The sequence below is a fragment of the Heptranchias perlo genome, chromosome 27 (assembly GCF_035084215.1).
Source record: "Heptranchias perlo isolate sHepPer1 chromosome 27, sHepPer1.hap1, whole genome shotgun sequence".
NCBI lineage: Eukaryota > Metazoa > Chordata > Chondrichthyes > Hexanchiformes > Hexanchidae > Heptranchias > Heptranchias perlo.
The window spans coordinates 6441088-6459393 of NC_090351.1; the positions used below are offsets into that span (position 1 = coordinate 6441088).

An 18306-nucleotide genomic window follows, 5' to 3' on the forward strand; every position below is an offset into this window, starting at 1 on the left:
TGTTATACTTTTAATTATAATTGTCTGTACATTTACCTATTAATGCTTCTGAACTAATTTTTAGCTTAGTTGTACAGATTATTGTAATGAACAGATTTGTGCTAACTACAGATGCTTTTGTTTCTTAGTACTGGTGCTGTAAATGCTCACAACATTGTATTGGTGAAGAAGAAACAGGGTCGGTGTCAAGGTGTAGTTTGTGCCATGAAGGTATGTTTCCTCTTTGGACTATTCATTATCTTGGGTGGGATAGAAATAGTTGATATTTGGAAAGCTGGTGAATCTCCATTGGATGGAAGACGACAGGTTTGGTCTTTTGTCTGGCCTAAAATTACAGGGGCAAAATAGTGGAGGAATTCAGGATGATTTTAGATTTTTATTTTAAAAACAAATGTAAGGACTGTGTTGAACTTTAATTATCAGAATCTGTGAAAATAAGTCCTTAAATAAGTTAATCCTCATCAATTTATTTGCCTTTCTACTTTGAGAAGCAGATCAAGGACTGGATTGACATGGTGTTTTAAATATTCCAGGAGTTGAGTAAATAGTGTAGCTTTAGTACTGGCACTGAATGATATGATACAGGTTCCTGACTTGGCCTAGGGCTATGTTATCAGATGAATTTGAGTTTCTGCTAGCTCCAATCTCAGTGCCCTGGACTTTGAAAGAGACTTCTAGAATACGTATATGCATCCTCATCAAATTTCACAAACTACTTTTCTGAATGAGCTGCCTTTACATTGTATTGGGTCAAATCTTTTTATACAGTGGGAAATTAGTTGTCAAGGCTAGTATGCAGTTAGTACGGAAAGGGAGATTGCTGCATGTTTTAAGCCAACGTGCACTATGGTTGACTTAAATCTGAACTGAGACACTAGATCAGAAAAATACCATTCTGTACAAATTTAGTAATCTGCCACTTGCACCTTTTTATTGATATGCATAGAAATACATCTCAAGGAACTGTTAATGTTAATTCTTTGATCTTTATAGGAAGCATTTGGATTCATTGAAAGAGGTGACCTTGTGAAAGAGATCTTCTTCCACTATAGTGAATTCAAGGGAAACCTGGAAACCTTGCAACCAGGCGATGATGTGGAATTTACTATTAAAGAAAGAAATGTAAGCAATTTAGCCATGTTCTGAGGATAATTAATTAAATTTAGAAATTGGTTTCAAGAATATTGTATCTCAAAATGCAAGAAAAATGAGGAACTAAGTATGGCTACTCATTTAGCTATTGTGGTGTTCTTCCTCTAACTTTTTTAGTTGCATCCATGTACAAGATCAATGCAGACCTGTAGCTTGGAGTAATGTGCTACATTTCCAAACGATTAAAGTTTTTGTCAATTTTCAGAGATTTGGCCACTGTTTACACAGCCCTTTTATCATGCGGAAGAGGAATCCACTGGTACTATTCCTGTTTTGGGAATAGTGTGTGGAGGAGAAAGATGTCATCTGTTATGCATTATGTGGACTTCTCATTTTTATTAAAACTTGGGTTTTAGACCCTTTTAAAATCTAGAACCGCATATGTGTAGTCTGGTCAGCTTCCTCCTCTGTTCTACTGATGGATATATACATTACAGTGTCGTACTGAGCCATAAACCTGAAAGGTCTTGGATCTCAGCCTATGCAAAATTAATTGGTCTGAGCTTGGGCAGTGGTAGGTACACCATTTATAGCTCTGTTTTGTGGGAGGAAGAAAATCAGCCACGGTTTCCTATTCTCATTACCAACCAGTGATTCTTGTTGGATGTGTGCCCTTTTGGACATTTGAGTTGGATGAGATTGGGCTTGGCTGTGATATCTCCCACCATCGAAATAACCTGCTGTCTTTCACTATATAAGCGGACACAAGTTGCTGCTTGGATCAGGTTGTGGGCCTCTTCTGGATGGGGGGGGGGGGAGGGGAGGGAAGGGAGAGGGGGGAAGAAAAAAACTGCACATCCTGGGCCTCCATGTTCTGGTGTGGGTTGGAAAGACTGCACTGACTTGGATCAGAATTAGTGGTGCAGGAGGAGACTGAGATAAGGAACCCCATACCTTGCATGTGGCAAGGTTATTGTAGAGCCTGCAGTGACCAATCTGCATCCTGGATTTGTTAACCCATTCTGAATGATAGGGATGGCAGGTTGCAGAAACACTTAGAAATTACAATTGTGGTGTTCTTTCTTAGTGAAAACATTTGATTATAATTCCTTTCAAACACAACTTTTGTATTTCCCAACTTTGGAATATAGTTGAGACAGGAAATATAATATTGAGCAGCACAGTACATCTGCTTTCCTCCTTGTAATCTCGAGGTCCTACTGGTCTTCTAAGAACTAACATCTGCAAATGAACAGATTATTGAGTGATTAGCATTCTTTTTCTTGTCTGTTGGAGTGGCATAAAATGTAATGGTATCATGCAAACTCTATCGTACCTGCAACTGTTATGGCATGCATAATTGCCGTCTGCTTTAATTCAACTTTTGTAAATGTTAGTGCTAACTTACTAAGAATTATAAAAGTTCTGCAGTATGCAATTACTTCAAAAATTGTTATAAATCATTTTCAGCCTCTTAAAATCACCCTAAAGTGGTAGGATGGGGATGTCTGATTTCAACATACGTGCAACAATTTCAGTGGGTTTTCTGTTGCAGTCACTGAACATAAGTGCTGTGCTCCCTTGCATGGGCACTACTTCATTCTACACATTTTAACAAAAAACATAAGCTAGATAGCCTAATTTTATTTTTTTTTCAGCTGTTGGGGAATGACATAATGAGAAAATTTTCCTGTAACGTTTTATTTTTTTCCTAAATTTGGCAGCATGCAATCATGTATGTCATATCGCCATTAGTAAAAATAGTGTTTTTCTAAGTGCTTTCAGTTAGGAAACTTCTAAAATAACTGCTTTAGTGAAAACGTACAATATGCAGTCTAGTATCTAATGCTTTTTTCTTTCTAGGGAAAAGAAGTTGCCACTGAAGTGAAACTGTTACCCCAAGGAACTGTTATATTTGAGGATGTTAGTATTGAACAGTTTGATGGAACTGTCAACAAAGTTATTCCAAAAGTATCCAGTAAAACCCAGGTAAATAGCCTATTACAGGCTTTCCCCATCGTTATTTGAAAGATAATGTACAAAGTTCTGTTAACAGTATTGCTTGGAGTTTTGCCTGCAGGATTGAATAATCTGCAGAAGTAAGTATTCTCTCTCCAGTAGCAGGAGAGACAAAATGGCCATTTTGTCCAACGTGTCTAATTTGATCATAAACATATTTATCATTGTGCATACATCAGTGGCCAAAACCGTGGATGGAGAGAATTGTATAAAGCAATTTAAAGTTTAAAGATGTTTGAATTACGTAAACAATAGTTATGAGGTCGGAAGAAAAATCTCAAATATACAAATGGAGAAAGTTAGGACCCCACAGAATAGCACTACAACAATAACCATTTTAAGTACAAGTACAAAATGGTCAAACACCAGAGTCAAGAATAACTTTTTACAGATTCTCTTAAGTAGTCTGACTGGCTAATAGTAATCATATGACCATTCTTCATGTTTGTAGCTATCTTATTGGCTACTGGTAAAGTTTGTGACTGACTTGACTGATGTGTTTGGCTCTGGATTAATGTTGGTAACGGCAGTGGGGCGGTGGTTTGTAATTTGGCAGGTTTCAGGTTATACAGTAATGGCTTATTAGTCCCAGGTGACAGTTTCTGTGGTAACCACCATTAATGGTTTTGAGTGCTATGGTCCGTGAGAATAATGAGTGTAAAATTGCTTTTGTCTTTGGTTTTTGGTAACCACATGACTAACCTGGAGTGACATCACAATGGCTGGCACTGGTTTTGGGTGGGGGGGGTGGAGGCTACAAAATTCCTTTCAAAAATATGTTACTTGGGTTACAAATAGAATATTTGTTGGCATGGGAGATGGCAACATCTTTTCCAGTTTTTGAAAATTAAGGGGTATGTAGTAGCAGGAAATCTATTGCAGTACATGTTTATATATGCGTATATCTTTTGTCTATGAGCATGGCCATGGGAGATCAACTAGTTGCAAAAAGATCATATAAACAAACTACAAACATTGTAGTAATATTAACAGTCTATAAGTGGAGGAGAACCTTCATTACCGTACTCAGGACCCGTATTGGAGGGGTTGGTTTTGGGGCAGGTATAATTGGGATAGAATTCTATCACAGGATGAAAATCAGAGGAAAACGGGCAAATGTTATGGGGAAGGGATGGGACACAAGCAGCTGGGATGGGGGGGGTGGCGGTCACGAGGGAAGTGGGGACCTTTTCAAAATGTTATGCTTTATAACTGTAAATGCCAAGAAAATGCTGTTACTGTAACATGATGACACTGGGAATGGTTATTTTTGTATCTATCAGACTTATATTTCCATATCACCCCACCCCTGCACCTGGGTTAGATTTTTACTTTATCCACTTGGTGTGTTTTTAAAAAATATTTTCTTGTATAATTAGTTTTGGGCAGTGTGCTTGAGACAAAGTGGTAGAAACACTGCTTTGCGGCCACAGATTTGAACAAGTACCTGATAGTAGCTGTGGGCAGGGGCACTGTAGAGCCCAGGTGCTTTCTTTGAGACGAAATTTGCCGAGTTGATTGCAGGTAGTTAGTCCCAATTTTTCTGGGCCTGGGAGAAAAATAAGCTAGCGTTCCTGGTCACGGCCTAGTGAGCCTTGCTGGAAAGTGGTTGGTGAGTGAGAACAGAACTGGACTCGTGATGGTCTTAGCGGTCAAACCTTTGACACTTGCTGTCTAGGTTTGCAAATAGTCAGGTATCGGAAGGTTGCAGGCTCTTGTGGAATTGTACAGCAAGAGTTAATGCCTTGGCCGGGGGTGGGGGGTTACTTAGAGGAATTTTCCCACCTGGCGTTTGATTACAGGCAGCATTGGAAGCTTGGGAGGATGTCACCTGAAGTCAACAGGAAGTGGGAAAAGCCTGTTTTAAAAATCTGAAGATTTAATTTGTGTGCACATCAGTTGTGTTCAGTACAAAAATGTGGGATTCTCGCATGCTTAGATTAAACTGAAATGTCTATCCTTTAGGTGAATCTGATATTAACTTGCAGTTCATGTGACGCACATCATGTGTGTTTGGAACTAGACCTGCAAAGCTTTTAAAACTAATATTGCCATTGCAAAGTAATCCATGTTACACTTTGGTTCAGTAGTTGATCAAAAAATGAAATTATTTTTGTTGCTGTGATGCTTATGCCACCTTCTTTGGATTTGACAGAACCATGCCTGCCCTAGAGCTCATTGTACTGGTACAAACGATGAATTCAAAGTTGATTGATTCAAATTATTGGATGTTTTTTTTTAGTGCAAAAATAACTTTAAATTATCAGCAGTTGATAGTGTGCCATTTTTTTAATATAATCATTTTACCACCTGAAGAGCTACACTTTTTTTGCAGACTGACCCTTTGCCTGGACGCATCAAAGTAAACTTTGCCATTTCCAAAGAACTTCCCTTTGGAGATAAGGACACCAGATCTAAGGTGACGCTATTAGAAGGTGACCATGTCAGGTTTAATATCTCTACTGATCGACGTGACAAATTGGAACGTGCTACAAATATTGAAATCCTGACAGATTCTTTTGAGTTGACCGGAGAAACCAGAGAAATGGTAAGCTGATCATACCATACCATTAAAGTTCTTGTAAAGTCATACATTAAACACAGTTGTTTAAAGGTTAAGTACCCTGTTCAGGTGTGATTTTAGATGTTGAGAGCCAGTAGTAGTTTCAGAGGGAAGGTAAGGCAGTAACAGATGGTGAGATGCCAGAGACGTGGAGTTGGGAGCAAGAGTATAGATTGAAAGATGCTGGTTATGATTCAGAATATCTGGGATAATACATTTTGTTAAGTAATTGCCAAAGATGTCTAAAGATCAGTGGCAGCATCTGCATTAGGATCTTTAAATTTCTTTCTTTCTGCAGATTTACAGATTCTCTTTTATCTCTGTAGGGTGTGATTGCAGCCATGAGAGATGGGTTTGGTTTCATTAAATGTGTAGATCGCGATGCTCGAATGTTCTTCCACTTTAGTGAGATCATGGATAGTCTCCAGCTCCACATCTCAGATGAAGTTGAGTTCACAGTTGTCCCTGTAAGTGCTTCAATTTATATATTGGATGCTTTTATTAAAATGTGTAAATACTGATTGGCAGCTTTCCCAATGACTGGGCTGGTAAAGGAACCATACACCGGGCCTCGGAACCCTGGTTCATTGCTCTCACCTGAACTAGTGGTAAAGGCACTACAGTTGGCCTCTGTGTAGTCAACATTGTGTCTATAAATTAATCAATTTTATATAGTGCTTCACATCCATTGGATTACTTTAGCTGCAGTTGCTGTAGGCAAACACAGTTTGTGTACAGCAAGATCCCAGAAAAAGCAGTTGAGATATATAACTGTTAGTTTAATTTTGATGTTGAGTGATGAAAAAATGTCAGTTGGGACACATTTGAAATAGTGCTGTGGGATCTTTTATATCCACCCAAACAGGTAGACAGGGGCCTTAATTTAGCCTCTGACAATATAGCACTCTCTCTTTCCCTTCTGAAGTGTCAGCCTATTTTATGTGCTTGAACCCACAATACACTGACCCAGCAGTGAGTGCTGCTAACTGAGCCAAGCTGGCGGTTGACTCGACGTGAAGAATGCCACTTGAGTGAGGTATCAGAGAGATTGATGGCCTGTGGAACTGTTCAACATAAGACCATAAGAGATAGGAGTAGGCCATTTGGCCCTTTGAGTCTGCTCTGCCATTTAATGAGATCATGGCTGATCTGATTTTTACCTCAACTCCACTTTCCTGCCTTTTCCCCATATCCTTTGACTACCTTGCTAATCAAAAATTTGTCTAACTCAGCCTTGAATGTATTCAATGACTCAGTCTCCACAGCTTTTTGGGGTAAAGAATTCCAAAGATTCATGACCCTCTGGGAGAAGAAAGTCCTCCTCATTTCAGTCTTAAACAGGAGACCCCTTATTCTGAGACTATGCCTCCTAGTTTTAGATTCCCCCATGAGGGGAAACATCTTCTCGGCATCTACCCTATCGAGTCCCCTCAGTATCTTCTGCTTCAATAAGATCTCCTTTCATTCTTCTAAACTCCAATGAGTATAGACCCAACCTGTTCACTCTTTTCTCCTGAAGACAGCCCTTCCATACCCATAATCAACCTAGTGAACCTTCTCTGAGCTGTCTCCAATGCAAGTATATCCTTCCTTTAAATAAGAGCACCAGAACTGTACGCAATACTCCGGTTGTGGTCTCACCAGCACCCTGTACAGTTGTAGCATGACTTCCCTGCTTTTATACTCCACCCCCCCTAGAAATAAAGGCCAATATACCATTTGCCTTCCGGACTACCTGCTGCACCTGTATGTTGACTTTGTGTTTCATGTATGAGGACACCCACGCAGCATTTTGTAGCTTTTTTTATTTTTCCTCCCAAAGTGGATGACTTTACATTTTCCCACGTTATATTCCATCTGCCAAATTTTTGCCCATTCACTTAACCTGTCAATATCCCTTTGCAGACTGTGTCCTTCTCGCAACTTGTTTTTCCACTTATCCATGTATCAGCAGCAGATTTGGCCACAATACACTCTGTTCCTTCATCTAAGTCATTGATATATATTGTAAGTAGTTGAGGCCCCAGCACTGATACCTGCGGCAACCCACTAGTTACAGATTGCCATTTTGAAAATGACCCTTTTATCCCGACTTTTTCTGTTAGCTTATCCTCTATCCATGCCAGTATATTACCCCCATCACCAAGCTCTTATCTTGTGCAGTAACCTTTCATGTGGCACCTTATCAAATGCCTTTTGGAAATCCAAATATACTACATCCATTGGTTCCCCTTTATCCACCCTGCCCGTTACTTCCTCAAAGAACTCTAATAAATTTGTCAGACACTATTTCCCCTTCATAAAACCATGTTGACTCTCCTTGATTGTATTATGAGTCTCCAAATGTCCTGCTGCTACTTCCTTAATAATGGATTCTAGCATTTTCCCAATGACAGGTGTTAGGTTAACTGGTCTATAGTTACCTGCTTTCTTTCTCTCGAACTTCTTGAATAGGGGTGTTATGTTTGTGGTTTTCCAATCCGCTGGGACCTTTCCAGAATCTAGTGAATTCTGGAAGATTACAACCAATGCATCCACTATCTCTGTAGCCAATTCCTTTAAGACCCTCTGATGCAAGCCATCAGGTCCAGGGACTTGTCAGCCTTTAGATCCATTAGTTTACCGAGTACTTTTTCTCTAGTGATTGTTTTTAGTTCCTCCCTCCCCTTTGCCCCTTGATTATCTATTATTGATATGTTATTAGTGTCTTCTACTGTGAAGACAGATACAAAATATCTGTTCAATTCCTCTGCCATTTCCTTGTTTTCCATTATTATTTCCCCAGTCTCATCCTCTAAGGGACCAATATTTACTTTAGCTACCCTTTTTTTTATATACTTGTAGAAGCTTTTATTGTCAGTTTTTATATTTCTTGCTAGTTCACTCTCATTAATTTATTTTCTCCCTCTATTATTATTTGTCATTCTTTGCTGGTTTGTGAATTCCTTTGTGAAGGAAGGAAACTGGAGGGGAGAAAAGCAAAATAAACTGAGTAAATGGGGTTTGAAATATCTGACTTGACAACTTATTAGATATCCACCATGGGATTGAGAATTCAGTTTGTCATGTTTGGTATAAATATGTACAAAAAAAGGTCCGTGACCCAGGGTTGAGTGATAGCATTACTTCAGGGTTCGTGTATGCACAGTTGAGAATGTTAAAATGTAAAGTCTGACGTGTTTTGCTATTGATGTACAGAGTACGAGTCCCTTAAGTTTTCTGTGGTGAATTCTGAATGAGCTATGGTGGGAGGGGGAAGAAGCTCTCACATCAAGAGAAGGAATTTGGAGGCCAGGTTGCTTCATGCCATATTTGGCTGCCTCCCAGTTTTGGTAGACATTGGAGTAGATAAGGTGTGCCTGCCTGCCTCTAGGAAATAGTACAGGATGTGCTAGAGAGGGTTGAGAAAATTTCCCCCCACCACAAAATTATAACTTTGTACCAATGGTTTCCACTAGCATGGTCAAATATTAATTTTATGGCACACAATACTAGTACATAATTTTTCAGCTCCAGGATGAGGGTGACTCCCACAGTTTTGTTACTTAGTTGAATATAGAGTACATACTAATCGTGCATACTGAAGATTAGCATTTTTTAAAACCAATTTTCTAATCCTAGCAAAATGATTGGTTTTAAAATTGTTTTTCTTAAAATTTGGATACTGTTCCTCCAAGTCAAAACATTGAATTTTCAGTATCCTTCCCAATATGGATCATACATGAGTCATGGCAAAACTTTTCTTGGTAGCTTATTTATTGTAGCATAGCTTTATCATTTTGTGATTAAAATGTATTTTTTTCCTTCTGAAGGATGTACTTTCAGCCCAGAGGAACCATGCAATTCGTATTAAAAAACTTCCAAAAGGGACTGTGTCCTTTCACACGCAATCTGAGCAGCGTTACTTTGGGATGGTGGAGAAAGAAGCTACTGGTTCAATATCTAAATCCACCAGCCCAGCCAAGGGAAAAGAAAAGGTAATCTGAATTAGGAAACATTTATAATTTTTTTTTGAGAAATGCACTGGAGACTTTCCCCAATCACTGCTCCCTGGGCTAATCAAACTTTTTGAAATATTGGAGTTTGGCTGCCTTTTTAAAAACTAGCTTGTTTGGGACATTGTGGTTGCGTGGTGTTAATTTTGAGATACCCTTTGTAATCAAATACCATAGATGTTTGACTTTAGAGAAAATTGATAACTTTATCCCTGAAATAATTTGCTGAAATCGAAGTTGCTGCACAAATATCGTCTGAATGCCAAAATAAATATATAGCTACTAGAGCCAAAGTTGATTAGTGCACAGTTCTTTCACCTCAACGACTTGGCTTCAAATCCTATGCACTAGTGGGATGTGGGAAATGAGTTAGCAGTTTAAAAAATATATATATATATATATATATATTTTTTTTTTGCTTGCAGGTCCACAAGAATGGCTGGCTTTAGAAATAAGTGATGCACTTCTAAATTACAATTGCGGCACATTGCCAGGGCAGAGTATAGGGAGTTTTATCCTGTATTTGGTCTGGGAAAGTAGAAGTGTCTTGATGTCCCTTAACTTGATCACAAAATTCAAGCTTTATCCCCTTTTGGATGCTAAAGCAATTTAAACAGGCTAAGTGGTTATGACCAATGTAAAATGCCTTTTGGGCAAAATGGATTTGCTGAAAAATGATTTATGGCTTTTAATAAATTAGAAACTTCTATAAGCTATTCAATTCCTTAGATGCTATCCTTTTGAGGGCAGCTACTTTCCTGCATTTTTGGTTCTGCTCCCCAGATATGTGTAGGTTGCCATCTCCCTAGCATGTTGCAGTGGAGGATTTGAGAAGTGGTGGAAAGGTAGAGCTGAGAGTTACAAGTGTACATGTTGCACAAGGGACAACATGTAGATGAGGAAAAGGAGGAGGCTATGGTTAGACTCTGGAGGTAAAGATGCAGGGGTGGGAAAAGAAGCCATTGGCATGGAAGCTGTCTCTATGATCGGTTATGTAAGAGTGGAACTAAGTAAGGATAGCCACACCAAGCTGGACAACAGGGAAGAGGTGTTGGAGAAGGATGGTGTGGTTGACTGTCAAAGGCTGCAAAGAGGATGGAGAGAGAGAATGTCCCCATGGCCACAGGATGTCATGATATTGGTTAGGACTGTTTTGGTGCTGTGGTAGGAGCAGGAACCTGATTGGAGAGTTTTCAAGCATGGAGTTGAAGGAAAGCTAGGCATGGATTTGGAAAGTGATGACATATTCAAGGACTTGAGAGCACAGGGAGGTTGGAACTGGGGCAATAGTTTACAAGGCCAGAGGGGACCAAGGGTTGATTTTTGAAGTGAGTGATGATGGCAGTTTTGAATAGGAGATGGACAGTACTTGAGAAGGAACCATTTATAATGGAGCCAGGAAGGAATGTTGGTTCATCAGTTTAATGGAAATGGGGTAAGGGAGCAGGAGGTGGGTCTCTTGGACAAGATGAGCTTGGAGAAAGCATGATAGAGAAACTTGAAAAAGGTGTGGGTTCAGGACTAGGGCAGAGGGAGCTGGAGGGAGAGATTTGGCTCGGGTGGGGAGTTTGGGGGTTGTTTCCTCTTAATATTCCCAAGCTAGAAGGTGTGGACACCGACTCTTGCAGGCCCCTTCCACTGTGCTGCTGTAGCAAGCCATTGAGAGGTACACAAGAATACCCTAGGATTGCCTCAATTATTTTTCCCAGTGGGTAAAACTCCTAGCCTCTGCTCAACACCACATCTGGTGCTTTATAATCTCTTGTCCTGTACAAGTTTTGTGTTATTTTGTGTGCCCATTGCAGCCAGAGGTTCTGAATGTGATAAATGGGCTAGTATTCATTTGGCCAGCACCTTGGATAGATAGTCATTGCTTATTGTCTTGTGGATATAATACTTTGCACTGTATTGGCATTTTTGAATTGGATCTCTTGATTGTACTTTATCAACTGCAACCTTCCCCTCTAAAGGGGCCTGATTTTCTTTTCTATCTAGTCTTTCTACTTTGGCACTATTGAAAAATTATTTTTCTTTTCTTGTGCACTACCTTTGCTTGTTCAGAAAAAGGAAACGGTATGGGAATCCTTGTCACATCAGTAAGATGCATGTTGTGTTTCACGATTGGATACACTTCGATTGTGATGCTTTGGTGCAAGTGGCAAATGGAGTTTTGGCATGGTTTGACCAGGGTCCTGATTTAATATTTGTTAGGTTAATTGAATCCTCTTGTGAAAACCCTAAATTCCTTTTGAGTATAGAATGGGCATTTACAAATTTTGAAATAATGGATTGTAGGGCCTTGCTGTGAACTAGTTATTGGCTCAAATGAGTTTCTCATTGGTTTATTCTAAGTGCATGGTGACATTTGTGGAATGCATTCTGCCTAACTAATGAACTTTTACGGTAAACAAGCCTTAACTTTCATAATTTCTATAACATGTAAATGTATAGTACAAGGTGGAACTGATGACATGGATAAACTGTCTGACATCTAATTCACATTCTTCTCAGGATGAAGAATTTTGTTACTTTAAATTGAGCCCAGAAAAGCTGCTTTCCTCAAAAGCACAAATAAAACTGAAATTAGATGAATGTGGTCATAAATTCTATTTTACTTGGGTTTATAATATTCCCAGCTATGTTCTCCCTACATTGACTTGGTTAGCATACGGCCAATACTAATAATCCATCTGATGTTTGAGCTGGACCAATAGTAAATGTTTGTGCTGTTTTGACTATCTTCTGGATTGGCTTCCCAGACTGAGACGGGATGCCAACCTGTGGTACTGCTGTGAAGCCGCTCGCTGACCGTTCCGCCATTTGCCAGTTGAATGAGTGGCTTTTGTTTGTTCAGTGCAGATATGGCAATTTGAATTAACAAAGATAGCTGACTTCAGTAGAAGTCCATTTGACCCAGGAACATTTCAGTGATCATCTTATTCCAACGTGCACGCTAACTTAGCTCCTTGTGGAATCAGCTTGTTCAGGATTCCAAATCTGCACATGCTATGTAAATTTCCTTTTTAAATAGGCAGAAGCAAATGAGTGTAGATCATAAGTCTTGAATCAAAACAGTTGGCAGGGTCTGATCCCACTATTAGTTTTCCTTAACATTGTTGCTCTGCTGTTTTTGAAATGACATTGAGTTTGTGCAGATATATAAATGGTGAATAGAATTGATCACAAGCTTGAGCACTGTGTATCTGGTTAATCCAGTTGCCTCTTGAAGGTGCCATGTATTTTCCTGTGTTGAGGTTAGTGGAGTTGTAGCTTTGTATTTAACAAGTGCTCTTTCTGTGAGCAAGGTAAATATAGATTTTACACTGAGAAGGTGCTCATAATTTAATAAATTGATATATTTTCCATTTGGATTATTGAGCCATCCAGATGTGCAACTCATACAGGTGAAATTTAAGCTTGAGGTACTGCAGTTTTTCTGGAGTATATTTGTCTTGTGTTTATACAGTAGCTCTTGGTGAAATATTTTCTTTGTGGGGGTTGTACTGACATGCTTGCATATGCCACGTGAAATCTGGCAGTTGTATATATTTCCATATTTCGGTGCGACTTGCATAAATTTGGTTTAGTATTGTGGCAGTACCTTTCCGTTATGTTTCTTAATGTGAGGTGTCACAGCCTGTAGACGGTATCACTGGGTGCAGCGATAGAATAGCTGCAGCAATTTCAGTATTGCTAGATAGTTAAAATTTTGAACAGTATCTGCCTCTGTTCCTATAATTCCTGAAGACTTGCTTTGAAGTAATGGTGTGTACTTTTTATATAATTCAGTAATGGCATGAAAAAGTACAGTGTAGCGGAAATGTAGAATACTTGCATTTCATTCAGAACTAGTATTGAGTGCTCTCTCTGGTTTTCGATGGATGTTTTGACTCCCAATATAAAGGCTTGTGCATGCACAATTTTGGCATTGTGAGAAAAGCAAGGACCAAATAGTCGTCATATAGAATAGCAAGTGATTACAGAACTGTAATTGTATCCAGAGACAGTCTTCTAAACTCAAAACAAGATTATCTTGAAATGCTATTTTGTAATCTATACAATAGAATAGGTGGGACATTTTTCAGTTTTGCTCAATTTTGGCTGGCAGTAAATGCCTTGCCTACCAGCAAAGCATTCCATGCAGGTGCAATGTGATATCTACATTGGGTTAAAAGGAAAGGTAAAATAAAAGTTTCGTACAGTTAATTACTTCAGAGCTTCCCTCCCAAAAGCCTTGAAGAGCATACATTTCAGCCACCAAGTAAATTTAAAGGGGTAAGTATTACAGGATGAACAGCATTAGCTATTTCTGATGGGGCAACATAGGCTGAAATAAAACTGTAAGGAGAGCATTTAATATTAATGGAGGAGTGGAGAAAAGCTACGGTAAAAGAATGCCTGAAATGTAGATGTCAAAGGGGGCCAAACCAGGCAAGCCAAAATTAAAAGGATAACTGAGGGAAATGAAAATTTAAAAGGGAACACTAGAAGGAAGTTGTGAACAAAAAGACCAAGATGAAGTAAATTAAAAGGGGTCTATCAAGAGAAATGAGACTAAAAGGGGAGCACTGAGATTAGTGTAATTGAGATTGAGGCTGTGGGCTGTTTTTACTCTGGAATGTTATGAACAAGAAAGCCCGATATAATAGAAGATTGAGATATGAAAACCATCTGCTAATCAGTAAGTTTAAAGGAAGGGTTTTTGCCTTGAGAGCAATATGCTGTAAATTACAAGGGCAGACAAAAGTGAGGGGATAATGGATAGTATTAGACTCGGTAAGTCAGTCACCATAGGTTAGTGAAATGGCCAGACTAATGAGACCTTAAGAGTGAACAATCAGGGGGTCGAGGTGGAAACCATTACAACCAGGGACAGGGTGGTCAGAATACAGAGACCAGGGCAGAAGGAAGCCAAGGAAACGTGGGTACTGGATGGATTAAAGTTGGTAAAAGTATGACAACCTGTGTAACTACACAAGACTACAATAACACATACTAGGCACTCTCCAGCATTGCAGATGTTAAATAAGGTTTCTGAAGAAATGGTAGTTGCAAAACCAGAAAGAACACCTTGGACTAAGATGAAGTCTGTAGGTCAGAGATTGTAGTTATTATGGAATGATACAGCACAGAAGGAGGCCATTCGGCCCGTTGTGCCTGTGCCGGTTCTTTGAAAGAGCTATCCAATTAGCCCCACTTCCCTGTTCTTTCCCCATAGTCCTGCACAATTTCCCTTCAAGAATTTATCCAATTCCCTTTTGAAAGTTGTTATTGAATCTGCTTCCACCACCCTTTCAGGCAGTGCAATCCAGATCATAACTGGCTGCATTTTAAAAAAAAATTCTTATCTCTCCTGGTTCTTTTGACAATTGCCTTAAATCTGTGCCTTCTAGTTACTGACCCTTCTGCCAGTGGAAACAGTTTCTCTTTATTTACTCTGTCAAAACCCTTCATAATTCTGAACACCTCTCTTAAATCTCCCCTTAAACCTCTGCTCGAAGAACAACCCCTGCTTCTCTAGTCTCTCCATGTAACTGAAGTCCCTGGTACCATTCTAGTAAATCTCCTCTGCACCCTCTAAGGCCTTGACATCCTTCCTGAAATGTGGTACCCAGAATTGCCCACAGTACTCCATCTGGGACCCAACCAGTGACCTATAAAGGTATAGCATAACTTCCTTGTTTTTATACTCTGCCTCTGTGTTTATAACGCCAAGGATCCCATTCGGCCCAATTGTGTTTATGCTTCACACGAGCCGCCTCCCACCCTACTTCTAACTCTAGGTATATCCTTCTACTCCTTTCTCCCTCATGTACATATCTAGCTTCCCCTTAAATGCACCAATGCTATTTTCCTATTGCTAGGGAAATTATTGATTAGCACCACTATGGTATGCTTTCAACCAAGAGAAGATGTATTAAATATTGTGAAGTATTGTTTGAGGGGGAATGACCTTCAGAGTTTGTATGTTTTAAATGTGATGTTTGAAATTAATTGGACAAAACTTTGCATGTTAGTTTGTTAATAACTTTGAATTAAAAATATATGCATGTGGATCTTTTGTTGCACATCACTTTTGATGAACATAGCAAAATTATCTGGTCCCTAAAAAATTCAACTAACTCTGGTCCAGTTAACGTGTAGGGTTGTGCCAGGGGTGACTGACTTTTTTGTTGAACTTGTTCTGTTTTGTCTATCTTTAGGATGCGGAAGAGGGAACCATTACATATGAGGATAGTGGGATAAGAATGACCGTACCATACCATATAAAAGACCTGGAAGGATGTGCAATTCCACAGCTTGGTGATAAGGTGAACTTGTGCATGAAGCTAAAGTCTTACCAATGCAATTTTTTAACATTAAGATGAGGAATTTAATTTGATGCCATTAAGGTTTTTAGGCTATTTTAACATAGCATTGCTCCTGAATATAAAATGACCATCTCTCTTACATTATTAAAGCCATTATTACATTTTGAACTACAGCCAGGCCAAAATGTGGTGACAATCCACAATTGGGGTTTTTTTTGTAGCTAAGTACTTCTGAAGAGATGGCAGTGCCTCGTGTTGTGGTACTTCATGATTGCAGTATGTGTATGTTGTAGGTTATACTGACCACACAAAGGTGGAATTCTACCCCCTCCTATTCATTTTGGTTTCTTCATTAATAGAAAAATACCAGCCCATTTCCTGTTGCATTGCGTGTGGGGAGTAGAGACTAGGTGCAGTATTCAGTTCAAGGATGGTTAGAGGGTGAGAGATGACTGGACCAAGGCAGAGAAAGTAGAAAGTGTTAGGGGTGATCAGGAGAGGGTGGGGGAGAAGAACAAAGAAATTGCTAGATGAAAAAAAAGACTTGTCATCTTCATAGTTGCATCATACAACAATAATGGGGTTGTTGACTAGTTATGGCAATCAATCTCTAACATTTAGTCTACAACAGACCCAGACATGAGGTGAAGAAAACCCCCAGTGGTGGAAGGCTTTAGGAACCACAGGTCCGAAGTCACCTATTCCTCCTAAGCATGCTACAGTTACCATATGTCATGGATGAAACTAAGGAGGTGATAGGGACAACGTACGAGATGGGGACGGAGGAGAGAAGAGGGAAAAGTCTGATTGGCTGGCCCCCCAAAAAAGTTGCTCATTGGAGGAGGGGGAGTACAGTCCCAAATAGTGTGTTAGCAGGGGATGTGGGGGGTATTATAAGAAAAAATAGAAAGAACTTGCATTTTACATAGTGCCTTTCAAGAGCTCTGGATGACCCAAAGGGCTTTACCACCAATTAAGAACTTTTGAAGTATAGTGACTGCTGTAATGTAGGAAACATAGCTGCCAGTTTACACACAAGGACCCACAAACAGCAATGAGATAATGACTAGTTAATCTGTTTTTAGTGATGGTTGAAGGATAAATATTGGCCAGGGCACTGGGGAGAACTTCCCTGTCCTCCTTTGAAAAATACCGTGGGGTTGTTTATGTCCACCTGAGCGGACAGCCGTCTTGGTTTAACGTCTTGTGAAAGACAGAACCCCCCCCCCAGCCTCAGTAGCCAGAAAGACTGTGGGAGAGAAATGAAAATCAAGACGACGGTTGTTCATTTGAGGTGGGATGTCCTGGAACATCCTTTTGGAAGGTGTGGTGGCACATGAAAACAGCTGGAATTAGGGGGTATAACCTTTTGTGGGGGGGTGGGGGTGGCATTCGGAGTACTTCAGCCTGAGAAGACAGCTAGCACACAAGCAGGTCACCAATCAGCTGAGGTTTTGAGTGGCTGAGGTCTTTTGGCAGTATGGGGGAGTGGGTGCAAATATATGAATGGGTGGAGTGGGAGTGTATCTGAGGAGTATGTCAGCCAAGGCAGCAAGCTGCTGAGGTCCATAGTGGGGACTAGGAGGATGGGAGTGATGGCCAGCTCTTGTTAATAGGTGGAGGGAAAAGGCAAAGTGCTTAGTGGGCCTGCAGCCAAGGTCAATAGTAACCAGGTGGGAAGAGGGCAAGCAGCTGAGCTGTAGTGGTCGGGTAGTGTGGCAGAAACAGGAAGATGATGAGTACCTGTAGTGGTTAGCGGGCTGGTGGAGGAGGGAATAAACTTTCAGGTGGCGATTAGATTTCATGCATTTGGGGGGCTTTGAATGGCATATGTTATGTTCTCTTACCTTGGGGCCAAGGAGACTGTGGTGCTCAGACAAACGCACACCCTTTGAATTGAGAAGCTGGTGCAGAGACACCATGTTGCCATGGTATGGAACTGCAGGAGAATTTCCAGTATCAAGTTGATTTTTTTAAAAATCCAAAGCTACACGACTGATTTGAAATTTATATCGCAGTGCCATATAATGAGCGCTGCAGATAAATTATACTGTTATAATGGGTTTTCCCATTGAGGTAGCATGACAGTACTTTTCAATATGTTTTGATATGGAATGATGTGACCCATGCAGCAGTTTTAATGTATAATAGATATTGGTCCCCACATACTTTGTTTCCAAGGACTACACACTTAGTAAGTCTGCCTTAACATGCTTGCCATCCTGTAGGTACTGTGATATGGCTGGAGAGCACTATTTTGGCATCTTGATTGCAATTTATCCTTAGCAAGGAATAAAGCTAGATTTACACTCCATTCTATTGGAAT

The 18306-nt window shown here is 39.9% G+C and overlaps 1 protein-coding gene across 7 annotated transcripts in view; it reads left to right on the forward strand.

The window, feature by feature from the left end:
- csde1 (cold shock domain containing E1, RNA-binding) overlaps positions 1-18306 on the forward strand; it is a 122488-nt gene that overhangs the window by 68550 nt on the left and 35632 nt on the right. For 4 of the 7 annotated variants that reach the window (XM_068007249.1, XM_068007251.1, XM_068007255.1 and 1 more), the window contains 8 exons: positions 129-210; positions 994-1122; positions 2956-3081; positions 5447-5659; positions 6001-6141; positions 9487-9651; positions 11731-11742; positions 15873-15980. In XM_068007249.1, the coding sequence (XP_067863350.1) occupies positions 129-210; positions 994-1122; positions 2956-3081; positions 5447-5659; positions 6001-6141; positions 9487-9651; positions 11731-11742; positions 15873-15980 (976 nt within the window). The remainder of the gene's footprint in view (positions 1-128; positions 211-993; positions 1123-2955; positions 3082-5446; positions 5660-6000; positions 6142-9486; positions 9652-11730; positions 11743-15872; positions 15981-18306) is intronic. The other 3 variants (XM_068007250.1, XM_068007252.1, XM_068007256.1) reach the window with 2 other exon arrangements.